Raw genomic sequence first — 19,049 nt, forward strand, 5'->3', positions numbered from 1 at the left:
GCAGTCCGCCGGGACTTAGCCGCTGTGAAGAGTCCGCCGGGACTTAGCCGCTGTGAAGAGTCCGCCGGGACTTAGCCGCCGTGAAGAGTCCACCCGGGACTTAGGAGTTCGGGTCTGGCATGGTTCGGCGAAGAGGTCTGGAGGACAAGTCTGGCTTCAACGTAGAGCATTGGCTCGACGAAGGTCTTAATGAAATTAGCAACAAAAAGTTGAGTGATGTGATCGTGCGCGTAAAAGTTGAAAGTGTTACCGCAAAAATGTAATCTTCAAAAAGTGTAATATACAGATAAGTGAAGTTTACTGATCTGTTTTGACTCTACAAGTAAATATCACAAAAATCCTGAAAGCCTAAACCGCTCGGGCCGTTCACTGGAACAGAACTGCTAAATTCTAATAAAACACAAATTGAATTGAGAAAAAAATATCCCACAATTTCGATTTCTCAGAGAACTGGTAATCTGGAAAAAGTGTGCGAAATCCGTATCCGTATGCGGTGACGAGAAGACGTATTTTGTGTCCTTTTGCTTATCCTAAACCCCGGTCCCGATGTTCTGGCCATGGTCCCGGCATACCGGCTGGTGGTTCCATGGTTGGCTTGGTCGTGTCATTAGGGATTTGGATGATTCATTTTAAGTTTTGTTTTGTTTTCCTCTCGCTTTTTTTTTCCTTCTCTGCTTCTTTTCATCGATGTCATTGTGGCAATGTCGTTTTTCACTTAATAGTTTCTTTTCTCTGCGCTGACAGCAGATCTCCACACCGCAACATCGGGGCACAGCTGTTAGGATGGGAGGAAGGGAAGTTTTCCGGAAGACAGCAGCTTGCCACCGTGATGGCTGATTACTGCTTGCTACACGCCCCACTGACTAACCAGGGTGACAAGTTTTGGGGTTTGTGGGGGGAGGTGGGAGGAGATAAACCTTTGGAGTTAGTTTTTGGTGCATTCGAGCTCTGTGGTGGATCTTTTCCGCGGGGACACAGCTCAGAATTCATTAATCAAGTCGGGCTAAACTGTGGCATCTGGCTTTTTATTTGAAAATTGAAAATAAATGAGCAAAAAGATTTGGAGCTGGCGAACTTTATTGCCTCTGGTGAGCTCAAGTGACAAGGTTGAGGTTGCTTTCATTTTAATTTGATAGTTAATAAATGATGTTTATCACGTGTTTTTTTTTTGAATTTAATATCACAACATGATTTAATTTTGATATAAAATATTTGGTTTATTTTCATAAAATTTAGAAGGTATTAGAAGGTAAATTTGTTTCCTGATCATGGATCCAAGGTTCATTTTTTCAATATGGGTCATTCCATCTGAAGTGTGCAAGAAAAAGTGCAAATTTGGAAATTACTCTCTCCGATCCTGCTCAAATTTGGCAGGGCTGTTGATACTATCAAAACAGAATCCCGAATTTCGTCCAAATCGGACCACCCCCTCTATTTTGGTACCTCCCCAAAAATCGATGGAGATTTTTGAGCAAAACCCCTATTTTCAAACGGCGATAGCTCAGGAACCACAAATCTTAGAAGGTCGGTCATAACCTCAATTTTGAAATGGACATAAAATCCATTTCCGTGATCAAAATTTCGCCAAAATTTTTGCCTAATTTGCTAATGATTATTTGAGATGAAATCTTTTTTCAATAAATAATGAATCGGTACTACAGTCTGAATAGGGACAGCAGTGTTAAGAGCACTTAAAGGTTTTAAATTTGGAAATGGATGTACACATTTTGTTGGTCTGAGTCTGTTCTATCCGAAACCAACCAGAAAAATCAAAATATTATGCTCTAACATGGTTAAAACTGCTGTCCCAATTCGCCCCATGTGTCCCAATTCGCTCCAGTTGACGGTAGTAAATATTTATCAGCGCGCAAGTGTGCTTCTAGCAGATGCGGCGAATTAAGCTGATTTAGGTAATCTCAAAAACTCAAAACTTTAAAATTCGATATCTCTGGAACGAAACATATTCCTTTCTGTCAATAAGTGACTCTTATATAAATTTAGCAGGGGAATGCGATGGTGAGGTCAAATTTAAAAAAATAAATAGGGCTGTTTTGAGATACGGCCATTTAAAGTTATCAATTGCGTAACACAGGTAGAAAAAACATCTTAATCAAAGTTTTGTAACGGAAATGGATTCTACGTCCAATTTACTTCAAAATAATTATTAAAAAAAAAATCTCCATATTCAAGTAATACACAACCACAATGAAGGACCAAATCAGTGTTTCTAAAAGTGGGTACTGGGCCCACGAGCAAACTGCAAAGTTCCTGGAGTGGCCGTGGGCCTCACCATAGTAGTATGGGGGTTGGGCCAGGGCAAAAATAAAGTTTGGAAACTAGTAGGCTAAATGGTTATTCTCATGCAAATCTGAAAAAAAAACTTGTTAAAAAATTTCATAAGATGTCGTCAATTAAAAATATAAGTTTATGCAACAAATTGCAAAAACATTAGTTTTTCAGCAAAAGCCGTACATTTATCTAACAAATGCTAAAAAGTAGAACTTTTCAGCACTTGTATCAAAAAGTATCACTTTTTGAAACTTTTATTTTTTAGTAGAGAAAAGTAGGTCTTTTCGTCATGCGAAAATGACAAGAAAAGTAGTTAGTTTCACAATGAAATTGCATTAAAGATTTTTCGTAATATTCTTATCATTCTGAAAAAAAGTTTATGAAAAGTTACTTTTTGCGTTTCTCTTTATTTCGTCGTCCGTGTCTGTCGCGGGTGACGATGAACGGCCATGATTTACGACGACCAACGTTTTCAAAACTTTTTTTTCGTAAAATCGCGATAACTCGTGATGTTTATAAACAAACCCCTTATGTTTACATATATATTTTTTTAATTGTCTGCTCTACAACTTTGTAGAACATTATAACACTCTAAAAAATAATCCTGCAAGGTTAGAAAAAACACGAAATTATAAAATGAAATTTTTTGTACTAAATGAAAAAATGACCCTTCTAGGTCAATGTAGATTCGATAAGTACATTAAACTTCCCTTAAAATGACATGTTCCAAACAGTTTACAGTTGGGGAACGGAAAATGGCAGAGTTTTTAAACTTTTGTCGATGAAAAATACGTTTTTTCGGAATTCTGAGTATGTCATCAAATCGGGTGTCTAATTTGACATAAAAGTCCCTGTGACATCAAATTTCTATCTCATCATCGTTTCAGACTGCAAATTATTGAAAAACACCTATTTTTTTAGCATGTTCAAAAATGAAAGGGGTCGTGTCGTGATCAGGGACAAAAGTAACTCCTTAGGACAAATTTTCACGCAAATCGAAGAGGGGCCGGGCAACTGCTGTGTGAGTTGGCGGAGAATTACCCGTATCTCAACTTTTACAGCTGTTTAAGAATCTGAAAACCTGATTATTCAGCATGTGTTGATCATGTCTCCAAAAAAGCTTATTGAACCGAATTTAAGTTATATGCTTTGATTTCAAGTCTTTGCAGAATTTGTGAAAAATTACTTTGGCTCAAGTTTCTATTAATTTCAACAATTGTAATAAAATTAAAGCTCCGCTTTTTGTTGCAGTCAAGCACTAGTTCCTGCAATTCGAGCAAGCTGCAACCCATCTTTCTACATTAATTTTCCTGAGCATTGCAAACACGCTGTCACAATTAGTCAAGGGCAACGTCTGCCATGTGACAGATCATGAGAGTGCAATTGTAGTGTTGCGCTAGAAATTGTTACTTTTCAAGCGTAAAATTGCTCAGAACTGCAGGATTTGTCCAACTAGAAATGGGTGGCAAAAATGGATGCTTACAACTTCTTCTCGGAATTGTGTATCACGAACTGATACTTGGGCTTAAGAAGACGTTCAATGTTTTGTGCTGGTGTCTGCTTGATCTATAAAGTTTAATGAATAAAAACCCAAAATTTGTTTCTTTCAGTACTTGATAGAAATTACATTCTTGAAGTTGATGTCAGTAAACGCTTCAGGTTCATCAAGGTATGATAGACTTGGGCCTCCTTAACGTGCTCCAATCGATAGAATTGAATTTTAGTGGATTGCCTACCAATAACTAAGGTTGTAAATTTTGGGATAAATGCTATGCTTAGCCGGGACCGTGGTGTAGGGGTAAGCGTGGTTGCCTCTCACCCAGTCTGCCTGGGTTCGATCCCAGACGGTCCCGGTGGCATTTTTCGAGACGAGATTTGTCTGATCACGCCTTCCGTCGGAAGGGAAGTTAATGTTGGTCCCGGACTTACCTAAAAAGGTTAGGTCGTTAGCTCAGTCCAGGTGTAGGAGTCGTCTCCCTGGGTCCTGCCTCGGTGGAGTCGCTGGTAGGCAGTTGGTCTAACAATCCAAAGGTCGTCAGTTCGAATCCCGGGGTGGATGGAAGCTAAGGTGTAAAAAGAGGTTTGCAATTGCCTCAACAATCAAGCCTTCGGACACCTAGTTTCGAGTAGGAATCTCGCAATCGAGAACGCCAAGGCAATGCTGTAGAGCGAATAATTTAATTTGATTTGCTATGGAATCATCTTTAGCAACCATGCGCTCCCACGTTGATCTATGGGTCAGAAATGTCAACTTCAAAAATGTAATTTCTATCAAATAATAAACAAGAGAAATGTTGGGTATTTGTACAATAAACTTTTGCTCGCGTTTGTGGATCAATCGGTCGGCGTACTAGACAAACAACCCAGAGGTAGCTGGTTAGAATCCCGCGGCGGGCGCCCTAAATTGTAGCAATTGGCAAAGAGATGGCGTTAGAGTATTTTTTTACTATAGGTTTGACGTCTGCTACCTGTGGCAGTACGCAATTAAGGTATATGAAAATTTAATACCTGCTCGCAACGCACAAATTGTAAATCAACCTGCAAACTAAACTATCCCACGTGGAACCTCATTTGATCCTGCTAACTTACCCATGATTCTGGGCGCCACCGTGCTTATCCTAGCGGGACTGGGTTTGGAGGTCGTTCCGTTTTTCCAGCAGTTTGTCGAGCGATTTACGAGTGCGTCGTATCTTCGTTAGTTACTGCAGCGCTAATGTTTCGCCCAAACCTGTTTTTGCACAGTTTTAATAACGACTTATTTCCTATTTCGATGCGCTGAATTCGGCTGACGGTCTAGTTCCACTCTGCCTCATCCGGTCGGCAGTTCCGGTGGTGGTGGTGGTGGTGCAACCCTCGGGGGTAATGAACGTCGAGGGCGGGCGAGGGATGAGACCCCGCGGGATGTGGTTGTCGGCCTGGCAGTGGCACGTGTAACTTTCCAACAAAATGACACGGTCGATGTTTTCGGAGGCTTTTGATGCCGCCGTTGCCGTTGCTGCTGCTGCTGCTGCTGATGGATGCGGTTTTTGGGGTGGAAACTTTTGCCTCTTCTGTAACAGAGAAATAAATAGACGCAGGAATATATATTAACATTGTCACCATGCCGTTGGGGGTTTGGGATTCTGGAGGGAATTGTATGGGAAAATGGGGGAAGAAAGCCCCGTTGAAGAACATGCATGAGTTGTTGTTGAAGTGTGGCGATGTAAAGTTTTGGTAATTCAATTTCACTGTGCTGCGAACGAATGCTATCTCTTTGACAAGTTAAATAAGTTCATTACGAAATCGTAATTAAACGTCTTGTTCATGCTTTTGGGAAGAATAAGTTATGTCTTCACAGACAAAAATGATGGTAATATTCATCAGGAAATGGTAACAGATTTTGTGTCGAAAAAAGTGTATAATATTACATCAGGAACATCAGTTTTTGATGAGTTTTCATCAGATCCACATTTTTACACATTTGTTATGTAATATTACTGAAAAAGAGGTAATATTCAAGTTACAAAATTTTCAACCTTGAAAAATTCACCTTTTTTCTGTGTTGGTAATGTTTGAAAAAGGCTGCTTGTAAGTTGTAAAGTAAAAAATCCTCAGTTCTCCTAAATGAAAACAATTTTAAAAAGTATCAGGGCCGGGATTTACAAATGTATTACTTTCACTAAAAACTTGTACAAAAACAATCAAATCTTCAGAGTGGAATACTTTTTAACAAACAAATAGGATTTGGGTCATTCCACCTGAAGTGTGCAAGAAAAAATGCAAATTTGAAAATTACCATCTCCGATTCTGCTCAAATTTGGCAGAGCTGTTGAGACTATCAAAACATGCAAAAATCCCGAGTTTCATCCAAATCGGACCACCCCCTCCATTTTTGTACCCTCCCAAAAAATCGACTTTTTGGCGATTTTTGAGAGAAATCCCTATATTCAAACGACGATAAATCAGGAACCACAAATCTTAGAGGGTCGGTCTTAGACTCAATTTTGGAGGAAATTGGACGTAGAATTCATTTTCGTGATCAAAATTTAGATTAAAATATTTTTTCTACCTGTATTGCGCAATTGAAAACTTTAAATGACCGTATCTCAAAACAGCCCCATTTATTTTTCAAATTTGACCTCACCATCGTATTCCCCGTCCGATTTTACATAAGAATCACTTATCGACAGAAAGGAATATGTTTCGTTCCAGAGATATCGAATTTTAAAGTTTTAAGTATTTGAGATTACCTGTTTTTGCTTTATTTGCCGCATATGCCAGAATCACTCGGGCGCGCTGATCAATAACTGCTACCTGATTATTTATTGAAATAAAATTTCATCCCAAATAATCATTAGCAAATTAGGCAAAAATTGTAGGAAACTGCTGTATTAATCTTAAATTTAAAAAAAATAGTATACGGTGAATTTATGTGCTAGCCCACAGGACAGAGCAAGAACGACTTGCAATACAGGGCAAAATGGAGTTCCCGCTGAGCTAGCAGGAAATTGAAATTGATCTTGTAAGTAACACTTAAGAAAAAGTGTACGATACATTATCGTGTTAAAAATTATAAATTGGGTCCTAAAATGAAGCTTGGATAGCTTATTTCATTGTTTACAGCGATAGAGCCTACTTTCTGAGTACAATGACCCTTTGTACGACCACTAAGAGTTTAAAATGGATTTTTAAATCAATTTTGAAAAATTAACCTCGCGGTCCTTTTTGACAGAAAAGTTCCTACTTGACAGCTCTTTCCAAGGGAACCATAGTTGATCCATCGAAAAAATGTTGTCTAGTCAACTTTTTTTCTGCATTAAAATAACAAAAAGTGATCAGAAATGGTATTTAAGCGTGTTTTAATCGTTGTACATAAAAATTTACTTAGGGTTTTAGGACCCTTTTGACATGAATAAAACTCTCGTGAAGCATGGTTAAGCAAGATGATTTCTGGAAAATATAAACTGAAAAATGTAAGAAAATCACAAAGATTAATCGGATTTATTATCTGACTAAGATCAAATTCAGTGGTGTTGATTTCGACACCGTCCGAACAATTATCTTTTTTTTGTCAATCATTTCGAAATCTTGGAAGACGATACAGCTGCTGTCCACATGTATCAGAAGTATATGGATTCGTTTTTGAAATTAAATGTACCGCAATTGAAAAAAAAATCATCAATTATTCAGATGAAACTGGCTCACAATATAAAAATCGGTTTAATATGATCATGCTCAATCTTTCAAACCATTAGATAGATTTTGGGGTTTATTGCTGAATGGCATTATTTTGCTACCGCACATGGCAAAATCTCTAGAACCCATGAGAATGATTTCATCTACTGCAGCCAGCTCTACATCTGTTCTTGCTTCAAATAAAAGAAATAATTTGATAAAGTGGGAAGAAATGAGAAATTAGGTAAAATATGAAAACAATAGAAAAATGTAATTTTTTTTAATTGTGTTGTAAAAACGTTGCAGCATTTGCAAATAAATATTAAAAATTCAAATTTTACCTAATATGGTTGACACTGAGATCAGGAAAAACAGTGCATTCAAAATTACCCAAAAAATATTCCTTAAACAAAAAATAGATTGTTCAAGGTATTGATTATCTCAAAATCGTTTAAAATTATAAAAATAATTCATCTTGCAGAACACCAGGTAGTAATTATTGATCAGCACGCCCGAGTACTTTTATTATATGCGGCGAGTGTAGCTAATTTAGGTAATTTCAAAAACTCAAAACTTTAAAATTCGATATCTCTGGAACGAAACATATTCCTTTCTGTCGATAAGTGATTCTTATGTAAAATTGGACGGTAGACAGGTAGAAAAAACATTTTAATCCAAATTTTGATCACGGAAATGAATTCTACGTCCAATTTCCTTCAAAATTGAGTCTAAGACCGACCCTCTAAGATTTGTGGTTCCTGAGTTATCGTCGTTTGAAGATAGGGGTTTCGCTCAAAAATCGCCAAAAAGTCGATTTTTTGGGAGGGTACAAAAATGGAGGGGGTGGTCCGATTTGGATGAAATTCGGGATTTTTGCATATTTTGATAGTCGCAACAGCTCTGCCAAAGTTGAGCAAAATTGGAGATGGTAATTTTCAAATGCTGTTCCGCTTCAGATGGAATGACCCATTTACAATTTCATCTACAAATGATTTTTGAAATTTGTTTGACAAATTTATATTTTTTACCAAGTATTGTATTTATAAATTCATATGCTCGTTACCAGATTTTGCAACATACCAGATTTTCCGAGTAATTTGAAAAGTTATTCAACGTCGGACGCTTCGAAACCCGGACACGCCATCTTGTTTCATCTATTATTTGGATAGTAGTTCACATAATAATGATCAAAATTTGCTGAATTTTCACATCAACTTCCATTTCAAACTTTTTTTTAGGTTGTACACAGAAAAAAAGTTGAATTTTGGAATGTTGAAAATTTTGTAAGTTGAATATTACCTCTTTTTTTTAGTAATATTACATAAAAAATGTGTACAAATGTGAATCTGATGAATGTTTATCAAAAACTGATGAAAATTCATCATTTTCTGGGGTATTAATCATTTTTTTGCCACAAAATCTGTCACCATTTCCTGATGAATATTACCATCATTTTTTTTCTGTATAGTCAATGTCAAAACGATAAAATCAAATAAAATATGAGTTTACCAAAACTGTCAAACATTTTACTGAAACATTCCATTGGCAACGCAAGCAAAGAAAAAGCAAAGCAGAAATTTATGGTTCTGGTTTCCTTGAACCTTAGAAAATTGTTTTACAAAATATCGATTATTTTGATGTTCACAGCTTATGAGATGCCTAAAGATTGCCATTTACAAAAATTGTTGTCAAAGTTTGTGCAATTCATAAGCAAAAACGAGTGTCCGGAATTTGAAGCAAAAGTGTCCGGATTTCGAATCAGCTTTTATCAGTGTCCTGGTTTTGACGCACAACAAGTCATTTTGATTTTAATATTCTAAAGCAAAATTGATAGAAAATACATATTTTGCATGCATTCGCTTACAATTGACTGTAGTGTTTATTGTACATCCTGTTGATATTGTTACATGTTTAACTTGAATCCATGATTTTTTGCCAGCTTTTATCAAAATCATTTGCTACTATGTGTCCGGAGTTCGAATCATGGAGTTACTAGTTTTGATCTGGCAACCCTGTCTAATGTTATGTACTGTGTAGTGCAATTGGCATAATTTTCGAAGTCACATCAAATTCAAACTAGTTTTTAAAACTCAAAATCGATTTTCTTCTTAAGTCCAATCAATCACCTTTTAATTGCGTCTAAGAGAGCTAAATTCAGTTCGAGTTATGATTTTTTGAAAAATGTGGTCATTGCAAAAATTGACGTAAATAACTTTTTTTGTGGACCACCCTAACATAGCGTAGGTAACCCTAATGGCCAAACAAAGAAATACGGGTCGAATTATTTCGACGAAGGAACCCTCACTCCAAGTTTGGGCCTGATTTTTTTTAAATCATTCCTTTTCGTGAGTAATTGCTATATTTTTTATGACCAGCCCGCAAAATTGTATGAAGTCTTGTATGGCAAACTGCCAACTGTCTTCTTTGATATAGGGTACCGTCATCAGGGGTGACATTGGGTCTGGAGGGTGAGATTGGGTCATACAAATTTCTGTATTTTTTATGACCCAATCTCACCCCCCAGACCCAATGTCACCCCTGATGACGGTATGCATCTACTGAATTGTTCGAGCATTTTTTAAAGTTATTTTTATATTTTTGATATGGCAACTCTGTCTAATGTTATGAGCTTTGTAATGAAATAGACACAAAATCACTATAAAAATTGATCTCCTTGCTGTTTCTTTTTCATTGAGCTATTGAGTTTGCTGATCTGCAACACTATAACTTGATGTCACGACTTAAGCGGAATCTTAATAACTTTTCTGCCTTTTTGTGCTTTGATGGTACATTGAATTTGTAATTTTCGTGACCACTCAAATGGACCGTTAAAATTTGAGTGACAGAATTCAAATCTATCGTTCAACATTTGAGGAAACTAAAAACCAGCTACAGGATGTTTGTGGAATGTGAAAGGCCCTTTTCCTTGCTATTGTACATCAGTGATTGACTGCAAAGATTTCGAGCAAATTGATTGCAAAGCTTTGAATGATATTTAAGTGATTTACATCAAACTATGTCATTAGCATTTGTCGGTTTAATTTTGAGCAGAAGCATAGTTAGTAGGTTTCTTGCGAAATCATTTGCCTGTGGGATCCACCATGCAGGGCGTCTTCCAGATAGCGCATTATTCAGTAGTAATTATTCCGACTATTACTTGGAATTCTGCCATATGGAGAGAATGTGTTTCGCATACGTCTTCAGCGTTGACGAGAACTTGACGAATGCGGAATGTTAAGAACGTTTGACGCCTCGTCGAGAAACGTTTCGAGGCTTGTTATATTATGACTTAATTAGAAAATACGTCCCAGAGTCTGGGAAACCCCCAACAATGACGCGTTCGCCCATCTGAATTGATTATTACGTTAATTTATATGTATTATTTTCGAATCTACGTCACACTGACTGTTACATTATTTATTCAAGGCAGAAGAAGGAAACGTCCACAATTTTGGTTTACGTCCACGGACGGACTCGGGCACTCGGTGGCGTAGGTCAGCCACTGTCCCCCCGAGGCTTCTGGGCTGGGCCAGCTATCGCCACTCGTCACTGCTGACTGAGGGCTAATTCTGCAGTCTGCTGCTGTAGCGATGGAAGCACCAGCAGCAGCAGCTCGTAAATTTAATTTCCAGGATCGCGTTCGCTTCCCTCGAGATTAAAACTTCTGCGCTGATAAGCAACGGAATATTTTACTGACTCTCTGTGCATGCGGCCGAGGCAGAGAGAGACAGAGAGATTGCCGGAGGCGGTGAACCGACGACGATGGCCGCGGATGGCCCCATCTCGGCAAGATCTTGTGTGTGTGCGCAGCGCATATGTGTGGGGGGCGAGCTCTCGAGAACGGTTCCCGGGGTGACCTAGGGTGGACCGCGTCCGATGTCACCACACAATGTCCCCGGCATCGTTTTATGGTAATTTGCCACGGGTTTCTATGGGGAAATCATTATACGGCGCACACCGCCCCGAGCTCGGTTCCGGTTCCGGTGGCCAAGCGATTTGTACGACACGCCGTTAAACTTCCACAGGTCATATAATTTAGCTGTTTGCCGCCGGATTTTTTGTTTTCTTTGTTTCGTTGCCGAGGGACGACCCCACTTTGGGCGAGATGTATTCAACCATATTTGAATGGCATATTTTGTCACTTATGAATTTATGTGGTACACGCAGGGACAGCACATAAATCTTTTTTCCTCGAGGAAAACCTCGTCCCGAGGCTTTGGTTGATAGGGGAGTGTGATTTCCATAAAGGAACTTTCGCATTTTACTTGTATTTTTCAATGAACTTGCAAAAATTGCTGTTCTGGAACGCTTTGTAGTTATTAATTCAGTTTATAGAATATAATATCAAAAACACAGCCCTGAGTACTTTGCAGTACTTAAATTTTGAGCGACAAAAATGACAGGAAAAAAAAATAAGTTGCAAAATGAACTTTTTGCAATTCCGTCGTGAAACTACTTACTTTTCCTGTCATTCTTGAACGACGAAATAGCCTACTTTTCTGTACCAAAAATAACAGAATCGAATAACAACACTTTTCAAAATAAATGGTAGAAATAAATGCTAGAACGTTGAACTTTTCAACACTTGTTTCGAATAGTAACACTTTTCAACATTTTTTTTTATTTAAACGATTTATTGACAAAATTAATGAAAATTCGACTTAAAATTTCAATGGGTGTTTTTCGAAATTGCAAAAAATGTTGTATGGAACTCGTTGCAAAACTTGATTTTTTCAGCACTCGTCGTATTTATCCAACTCGGTGAATCTCGTTGGTTAAATGTACGACTCGTGCTGAAAAAATCCTCTTTTTGCAACTTGTTGCATAAACTACTATTTCAGCACTTGATCGAAAAGTATTAAAAAATCGTCGTAATATGGCAGAAGTGTTCAAATCTCCCAAGTCTCCCATATAACCGACAATCCACTCGAATCACTGCCTGGACCTGAGCAAGGGGAACATTCAGCCTGACTTTCTGATAGAGCCGAACCCCGATGAACAAGAGTATAAACAATTCATGAGCTTATCAATCATCGCACAATGTCACTTAAGCAAATATCTGCCCGAGAAGTTGTCCTGGCACGTTTTTCTATATAAGATAAACTCAACTAAACAAACACACACAGCCTCACACCAAAGATCCAAGTGACTTAGTTGGGGAAATGGAACAAAAAACAACTCCCCACACGTGCCCCGGAATGCACTGGGGCTTAAGGGCGTTTGTGTCTGTGTGTGTGTGAGGCTTCATTTCTTTCACAACACCTTCGGGAAATCCTTTTCGATACACGTCGGGCTTTTCCCCTTTCTTTGTGTGTCTCTGAATGTGTCTCTGTGTGTGTTTGTGAGTCCTCTGATGCCGCAACGAGCGCAACAAATCATTGTTTTCGTTTTCACATTCACTGAGCTGTGATTTATACGCAACACGATTCTATGGCGATCAGCCTTCCATTGAATTATGTGTGTGTGTGTGTCCCCTTAACTCCAACCCCCATCAGAATCAAGCAAAGGGAAATTGATTTTTATATTTATGAATTCATATTTTTATTGAGATCCCAGTTCCGACACAGAAATGGAGATAATAAAAAAATATGATTGTTTTGCAGAGGTCATTTGTTACGTTTTTGTGTGGCAATCAGGAGGATAGTCTAGTGAGCGATACCACAAGGATTTAATTTATTTCCAGTTCAATACATCTGCTGGCAGCCAGTGTGCGTGTGTGAGTGGATGTGTGGAACTAAGCCGAAAAACGTGTCGTGCTATAAAACGGGGATTGATTTGTGCCAATAAGTACACGCGTGAATAAAGTTTATTGTTCGTTGTGATACGTTTTACACTTTTTAAGGATTAGTTTCGTATAAGGTTTCCCATGACCCATGCGAGTGCCATTGATTGGCTCAAGCAAGTGGTTTACTGTACTCTAGGACATGGTCTGTTTATATTTTTATTGCTACTGTTGTGCTCTAATAAGCTTTCTCCCTAAATTTTAAAGTTAGAATAGTTTGATCCAAAATAATGTGAAAATTACAATATTTTCTTTTCGAAATAAGGTTTCACCGAATGTTTTAAAGATGTTAAATAATCTATTAGCGTCTGCATAAAAAATATCTGCAATAAAAAATCATTTTCTTTATAATAAAAGAACAAAAGATTCAAATCGTTTTTATACAATCTCTTACTAAATTTACAAATCTCAAGATTTTTGCCTTCCTCACTGAGGAAAGGCTATAAAATCACTCGGAAAATGAACTTTTTAAATTGACCTCCTAGACCCACCTTCATTTATACTTATCAACTCAGAATCAAATTCTGAACAAATATCTGTGTGTAGGTGGGGATGTTGATCAAAAATAAGTAGGTACTTGATTTTCTCGGCTTTGGCTGAATAAATTTTGTCCGGATGTTGTCCACTCGGTTCACTTTCAGGTCCTACAGCTGGGTATTGAAAATTGTACAGTTTCATTTAGTCGTTTAAAAGTTATGATAAAAAACTATTTAGACAACTACAAAAAATGGTGATTTTTAACATAACGTCAAATGGCCATGTCTGATCGCCTCGAAAAAGCCGTGTAAAGGGATGCCATTTTCTTCGATTGCGGTGTCTGTATGTTCTAGGCAAAAAGTCTGTTGGTAGTTTGATTTTTTTATTCATAAATTATTTTTGTTAGAATTTATTTAGGTTAGAATCATGAAGAGGAAGGCCACAACCTCCTTAAGGTGGATTAAGTAACGTTTTATTTTTGGTTTAAATACACTGACAAACAACAAATTATCAATTTGAATGCGCATTGCGCACAGGGCTATCAGGTCAAAATTTTAAAAATCTTGCAAAGTATCTATTAAAAATCTGGAATAATCTGGCAGACGAAAATCTAATAATTCTGAATGGTAAAGGGGAGGGAGGATATAAATTAATCAAATTCTTTGTAGAATTCAGATGGTTTAATTGATTTTATGGCCTTTAAAATGTAGATTTTTTTATTTTCGTGAAGAAAAACACATTTTTTTAATTTTCAAATAAATTCGTTCATTTTAATCAAAATGTTATTAGAAATGGGCATTACGTAAAAAATCTGACAAAATCTGTCAATATCTGGCACAGAGAAGGGTGAATCTTTATTCTGGCTGACACTTGAAAAATCTGGCATTCCCTGATTTATCTGGCAACTTGGCAACCCTGATTGCGCATGCTCAACTGGAGGGGAAACTTAAACGTTGGGGTCCTCTGAAACTCGTGTACTTTGGACTTAAAAACAAATTGACGGGGCTGAGTAGTTTGACTGCATAGTTTGTACGGAGAATTAGGGCGGTTCGTTGCTCTTGCATACAATCCAAAAATTGCATGCAAAATGTACAATGAGCAAAACCGCACTAACTCACGGAAATTCACGGACTTCATCCTCGAGAATTCGTCGTTAAATATCTACTGCATTGGGCACCAGGGATGCCACTTGGTTTTTTAAAATGTCTGTGAAAAAGTCTGTGTATGTCTGTGCACTTGTCTAAAATTCAAATATATCCATTCACGGTCATTGAAATCCATCAGATATTGCGTTTTTAAGCATTTGAAGACTAACGAAATAAGTTTCTACAAAAAAGATTACAAAATATTAATTTAATGAAGTTTTTTAAAAGTCTGTGCACCTCAAAAAATGTCTGACACAAGCTCAAAAGTCTGTGAAACACAGACAAATCTGTGTATCTGGCATCCCTGTTGGGCACACTCAACGTGAGACTGAGGACATGGTCATTTAAATCTTAGATGATTTCAACGCCTTTCTTCAGTGGGGAAAGCAAATCAGTCACAGACACTGCTGTGCCCAACGATTCTATTTAGCATAAATTCAATTCCCCCACCCAGGGATTCAATCAATTTTTGGCACTCTTGCGTTTGGAATGCACTAATCAGTTGTCGTACTTGTTGATGCATATCATTATGACCAAATTATTGATGTTAATTAAGATAAACACGTTTAAATTCATGTGGGCGTCCCCCTTTTGCGAAACAGCAACAGCAATAACGATCGGTGGCATTAATTAAGAGTTTATTATCCCTATTAATTAAATAAAGTCACGAGAGGCCAACTCGCACAACTGTGCACGATCCGGCGGGTGGGATTTGGCCACTACCACCCTGGAATGCAATGTCAGGAATTCGATTGAACTCCCAGACTCTGCTGCATCTGCAGCCTGAAACACTCTCACGTGGACTCGCGACCAGTGGTGCCCGGTATGTTGTTATCCGATGGATGCGTTTTCATAACCATATATTTCATGGGAAAGGGCCCAACTGGCCGCCACCGCACCGAGCGCGATGTTCGCACAGGGAAGTCCGGAGCTGTCTGGCATATTCAATTGTGCCCAAGCCGGTTTGGCCAGGTCCGCGTGGATTCTGTGGACAAATATTTCATTCGATTTCAGATCGCCACAGCTGGCAGTTGTACCCCAAGTGGATGGACGATGGTGGTGGAGGTGATGGCAGTCACCAAGGGAGGAAGCAAACGGGGAACCAGCGAGCTCTCCGGATCAATCAGGTGCCAATGTAAATAAAAGGACATGACGTGCCTCCCCGTGGTGTGAAAAAGCGATCGAACGATTTATTGGCCATATGGTGGGCTACCGAGGTGGAGCTGATTCACAATTTACCAGGATATAAATAAGAGAGAGAGAGAAAGAATTTTATTCCCCGGGGTTGTTCAATGACAATTGTTTGCCTGCGTTTGTAACGGGTGAAATGACGAAAATTGAAATGATGGGGATGATGATTTCGTGTGCATAATGACGAATAATTACGACATCAGCGTAACTTAACCTTTCTTTTATACGCGTGTGAAAATATTTATTTTATTCTACCAATCCATTATGTTCAATGAAACACGTACAGATGATTGCTATATTGTGCTTTTTGAGAAACAAATTGAAAACTGCTCGAATTTTTTTGAAAAATCCTATTAAGAAGCTGTTGCTAGATAGGGTAGCCAGACCTTCAATGTTTTGGACTCGTTGGACGCACTCTGGAGCTCAGGCCTTCAAAGTTTTGATTTTTTTTTTCGAAAAAACGGATCAGCTGAAAAGATAGGCGACGCGCCTTTTCATTTTGCTCAAAACTTTAATTTTATATATACCAAAACATGCGCATGGATCTGGCCTACACGCCAATGATGTTGAAAATAAACGCTTCAGTGGCCAAAGTGCCTAAAAAAACTACATTTTTGAAAAACATGTTTTTTACGAGTTGAATCCTATTTAAAATTCAAATGCAAAGCGACAACTCCTATTAAGTTCAATCAAGCTCATATTTGGGATTTGAGCTCAGTACGCCCACTGGAACCAGCCCCTGAATGCACGCCAAAAAGTAATTTTTGTTATAAATATCCTACTGAGTATGATCGTAGTAGCTGTTTATAACAGGAATGAGTTAAATATCGAAGAATTTTGAAAATTGGCAGCAATTTCCCCACTAAAATAGACATAACTTTACTGAAAATGGATAAAATATCATACTTTATTCTACAAAATTGTTCTTCATTTTGTTTGCAACAATGCTACTACATTAGTTTTTGAATTCAGACATGACAGTTGATTTACCAGAGCAAATTGAAAATATTTTTTTCAAATAACACCATTTTACACCTCCTGATGACGCTGGGACTCAAGTAATGGACCGATTTAAGGTGTACTATGTCAGGATTATATTTTGGGAACTAAGAATTGATATACTGGATGAAAATTAACTTTTTTGTCCAGAGTTAGACCGAGATTTTAGACGTATTTTTGAGGTTTTAGGTGATATATTATGTTTTTTTTAACTTCAAATCGAGATAAAATCAGTTTTCACCGACAGAATATTTCGGGAATCGATTTTTCTGACTCAGAATAGTCCCCCCAACAACCTCCCGGAGGAATTCCCGAGGTGCATGCAAGTTGCATAATAATCCCCTTCTTACCCACCGTGCACATTTTATTGAGATCCGGATAAATGCAAAAACACATTTTTATACATAACTTTTGAACTACTCATCGAAACTTCATAAAAATTAATAGGTACGTATGGGACCTTAAACAGAATCGAATTCCAAAATTTGAGCAAAATCGGTTCAGCCAGTGCTGAGGAAGCAGGCAGGATTACCTCAGTGAGGAAGACAAAAAGTTAGTGATTAGAAAATGATATATGAGTGAGGGGGGCACGTTCGGGATAATATGTAGATCTACTAGAATCAACAAGAAATCTATTTTTTGTAAGCTGGTGTAAAGAATTGTGATAACCTGCCAAATTTTGGTGTTTATGTGGCTAAAATGTTAGTTTCTCAACTGCAAACAACCCTGAATCGGTTGGTCATCCCATGTAGCCGATGTTGGAAGGATGTCGGTTTTCTAATTAATCAAACAATATGCACAATACAACTTTTGACGCCAAACCGAGCGAGAAGTGGTTAGGAAACTTTGAAACTGTTTCTACCCAACTTTCGTCCACACACACACACACATACTCTTGGTCATCACATTGGGAATAGTCGAGGTGAGCGCCGACAGTGAGTGAGTGCTTCATACTGCTCACTCACACACAAAGGGCACACAAATTGGCAGCATTCAGAGGGGGTTTTTATGAGTTTCAACACTTTTTGCATTTAAACTTTGTTATATTAACGATAATAGTTTCATGGTCTATTGTGTGCTCACTTCTTCTCTTGTGAATAAATGCATGCAGAACATCCTTGGCTCTGGCCTTGCTGTTCCTTTCTCTAGTGGAGGCCACTCTCAACTCTCCGAGCTCCTTTTGCATAGTCACCCCGGCTGTTTCCATAAAGTGCATTATACAAAAACTGCACCCCAACGCAGCAGCAGCAGAACAAGAAACTTTCCCAATGATCTCCTCCCTGACTATGGCTCTGGCCAACAAAGCAAACTGTTCGCCAGACAAGTTGAGTTGAATGAAGCTTTCATGGCTTATTTTCTTCATTTTCTCACCTTTTGGAGCAAACTCACACACAGCCACACTAACTATCGCCATCATCATCGTGTTCTCTATAAAGAAGGCTCATCATCGTCGTGGTGCGAAAAACAGCTGCAGTGTGTGACAAAGGAGCTACACACACACAATCTCACAAAAACACACACACACACACACAATGTGTTGTAAAATTACCTCCATATGTGTGTAAATGGTGGGATTTTCCCCCGACATCGTCGACGATAATGATAGTGTATGCTTTTCTATCACCTAAGTGACTCGCTGACGATTATTTCAAAGATGAATGGCGGGCTTTTTCCTGCTTTCACCGTGGAGGAAAGTAGGAAAGTAGGATTTTCCTCGGTGGCACTAAATAAGCCGCACATTCCAGGCATCTCCCCCTGTCGACGAGGATGATCATGTGGTTGGTGTGTGGAGGAAAAAGTGATGATGCCACATTTAAGCTGCTTATGGTGATGCTGCTTGAGGATATCACGTCGATTTCTGAGCCGGTGAAGCTGATTTTGAGGGGAATAGTTGGTAAATTAAAGCTTATACTTTTTAAGCTTTACATTTCAACTGGGAAATTGGCTATATGAAGAGTTGAACTTGATCATCATTACCAAGTGTTTTGTTGTTCCTTTTTTGACAAAAACTT

General features: G+C 38.2%; 2 protein-coding genes across 4 annotated transcripts in view; one reads left to right on the plus strand and one right to left on the minus strand.

The window, feature by feature from the left end:
- Positions 1–19,049, plus strand: part of LOC120429313 (uncharacterized) — a 227,278-nt gene that overhangs the window by 72,779 nt on the left and 135,450 nt on the right. The window lies entirely within an intron of this gene.
- The window catches only part of LOC120421355 (uncharacterized), a 48,535-nt gene that overhangs the window by 23,224 nt on the left and 6,262 nt on the right, over positions 1–19,049 (minus strand). For both annotated transcript variants that reach the window (XM_039584541.2, XM_039584543.2), the window contains exon 2: positions 4,879–5,339. In XM_039584541.2, the coding sequence (XP_039440475.1) occupies positions 4,879–4,882 (4 nt within the window). In that variant the 5' untranslated portion in view covers positions 4,883–5,339. The remainder of the gene's footprint in view (positions 1–4,878; positions 5,340–19,049) is intronic.

Source organism: Culex pipiens, chromosome 2 (genome assembly GCF_016801865.2).
Source record: "Culex pipiens pallens isolate TS chromosome 2, TS_CPP_V2, whole genome shotgun sequence".
Lineage (NCBI taxonomy): Eukaryota > Metazoa > Arthropoda > Insecta > Diptera > Culicidae > Culex > Culex pipiens.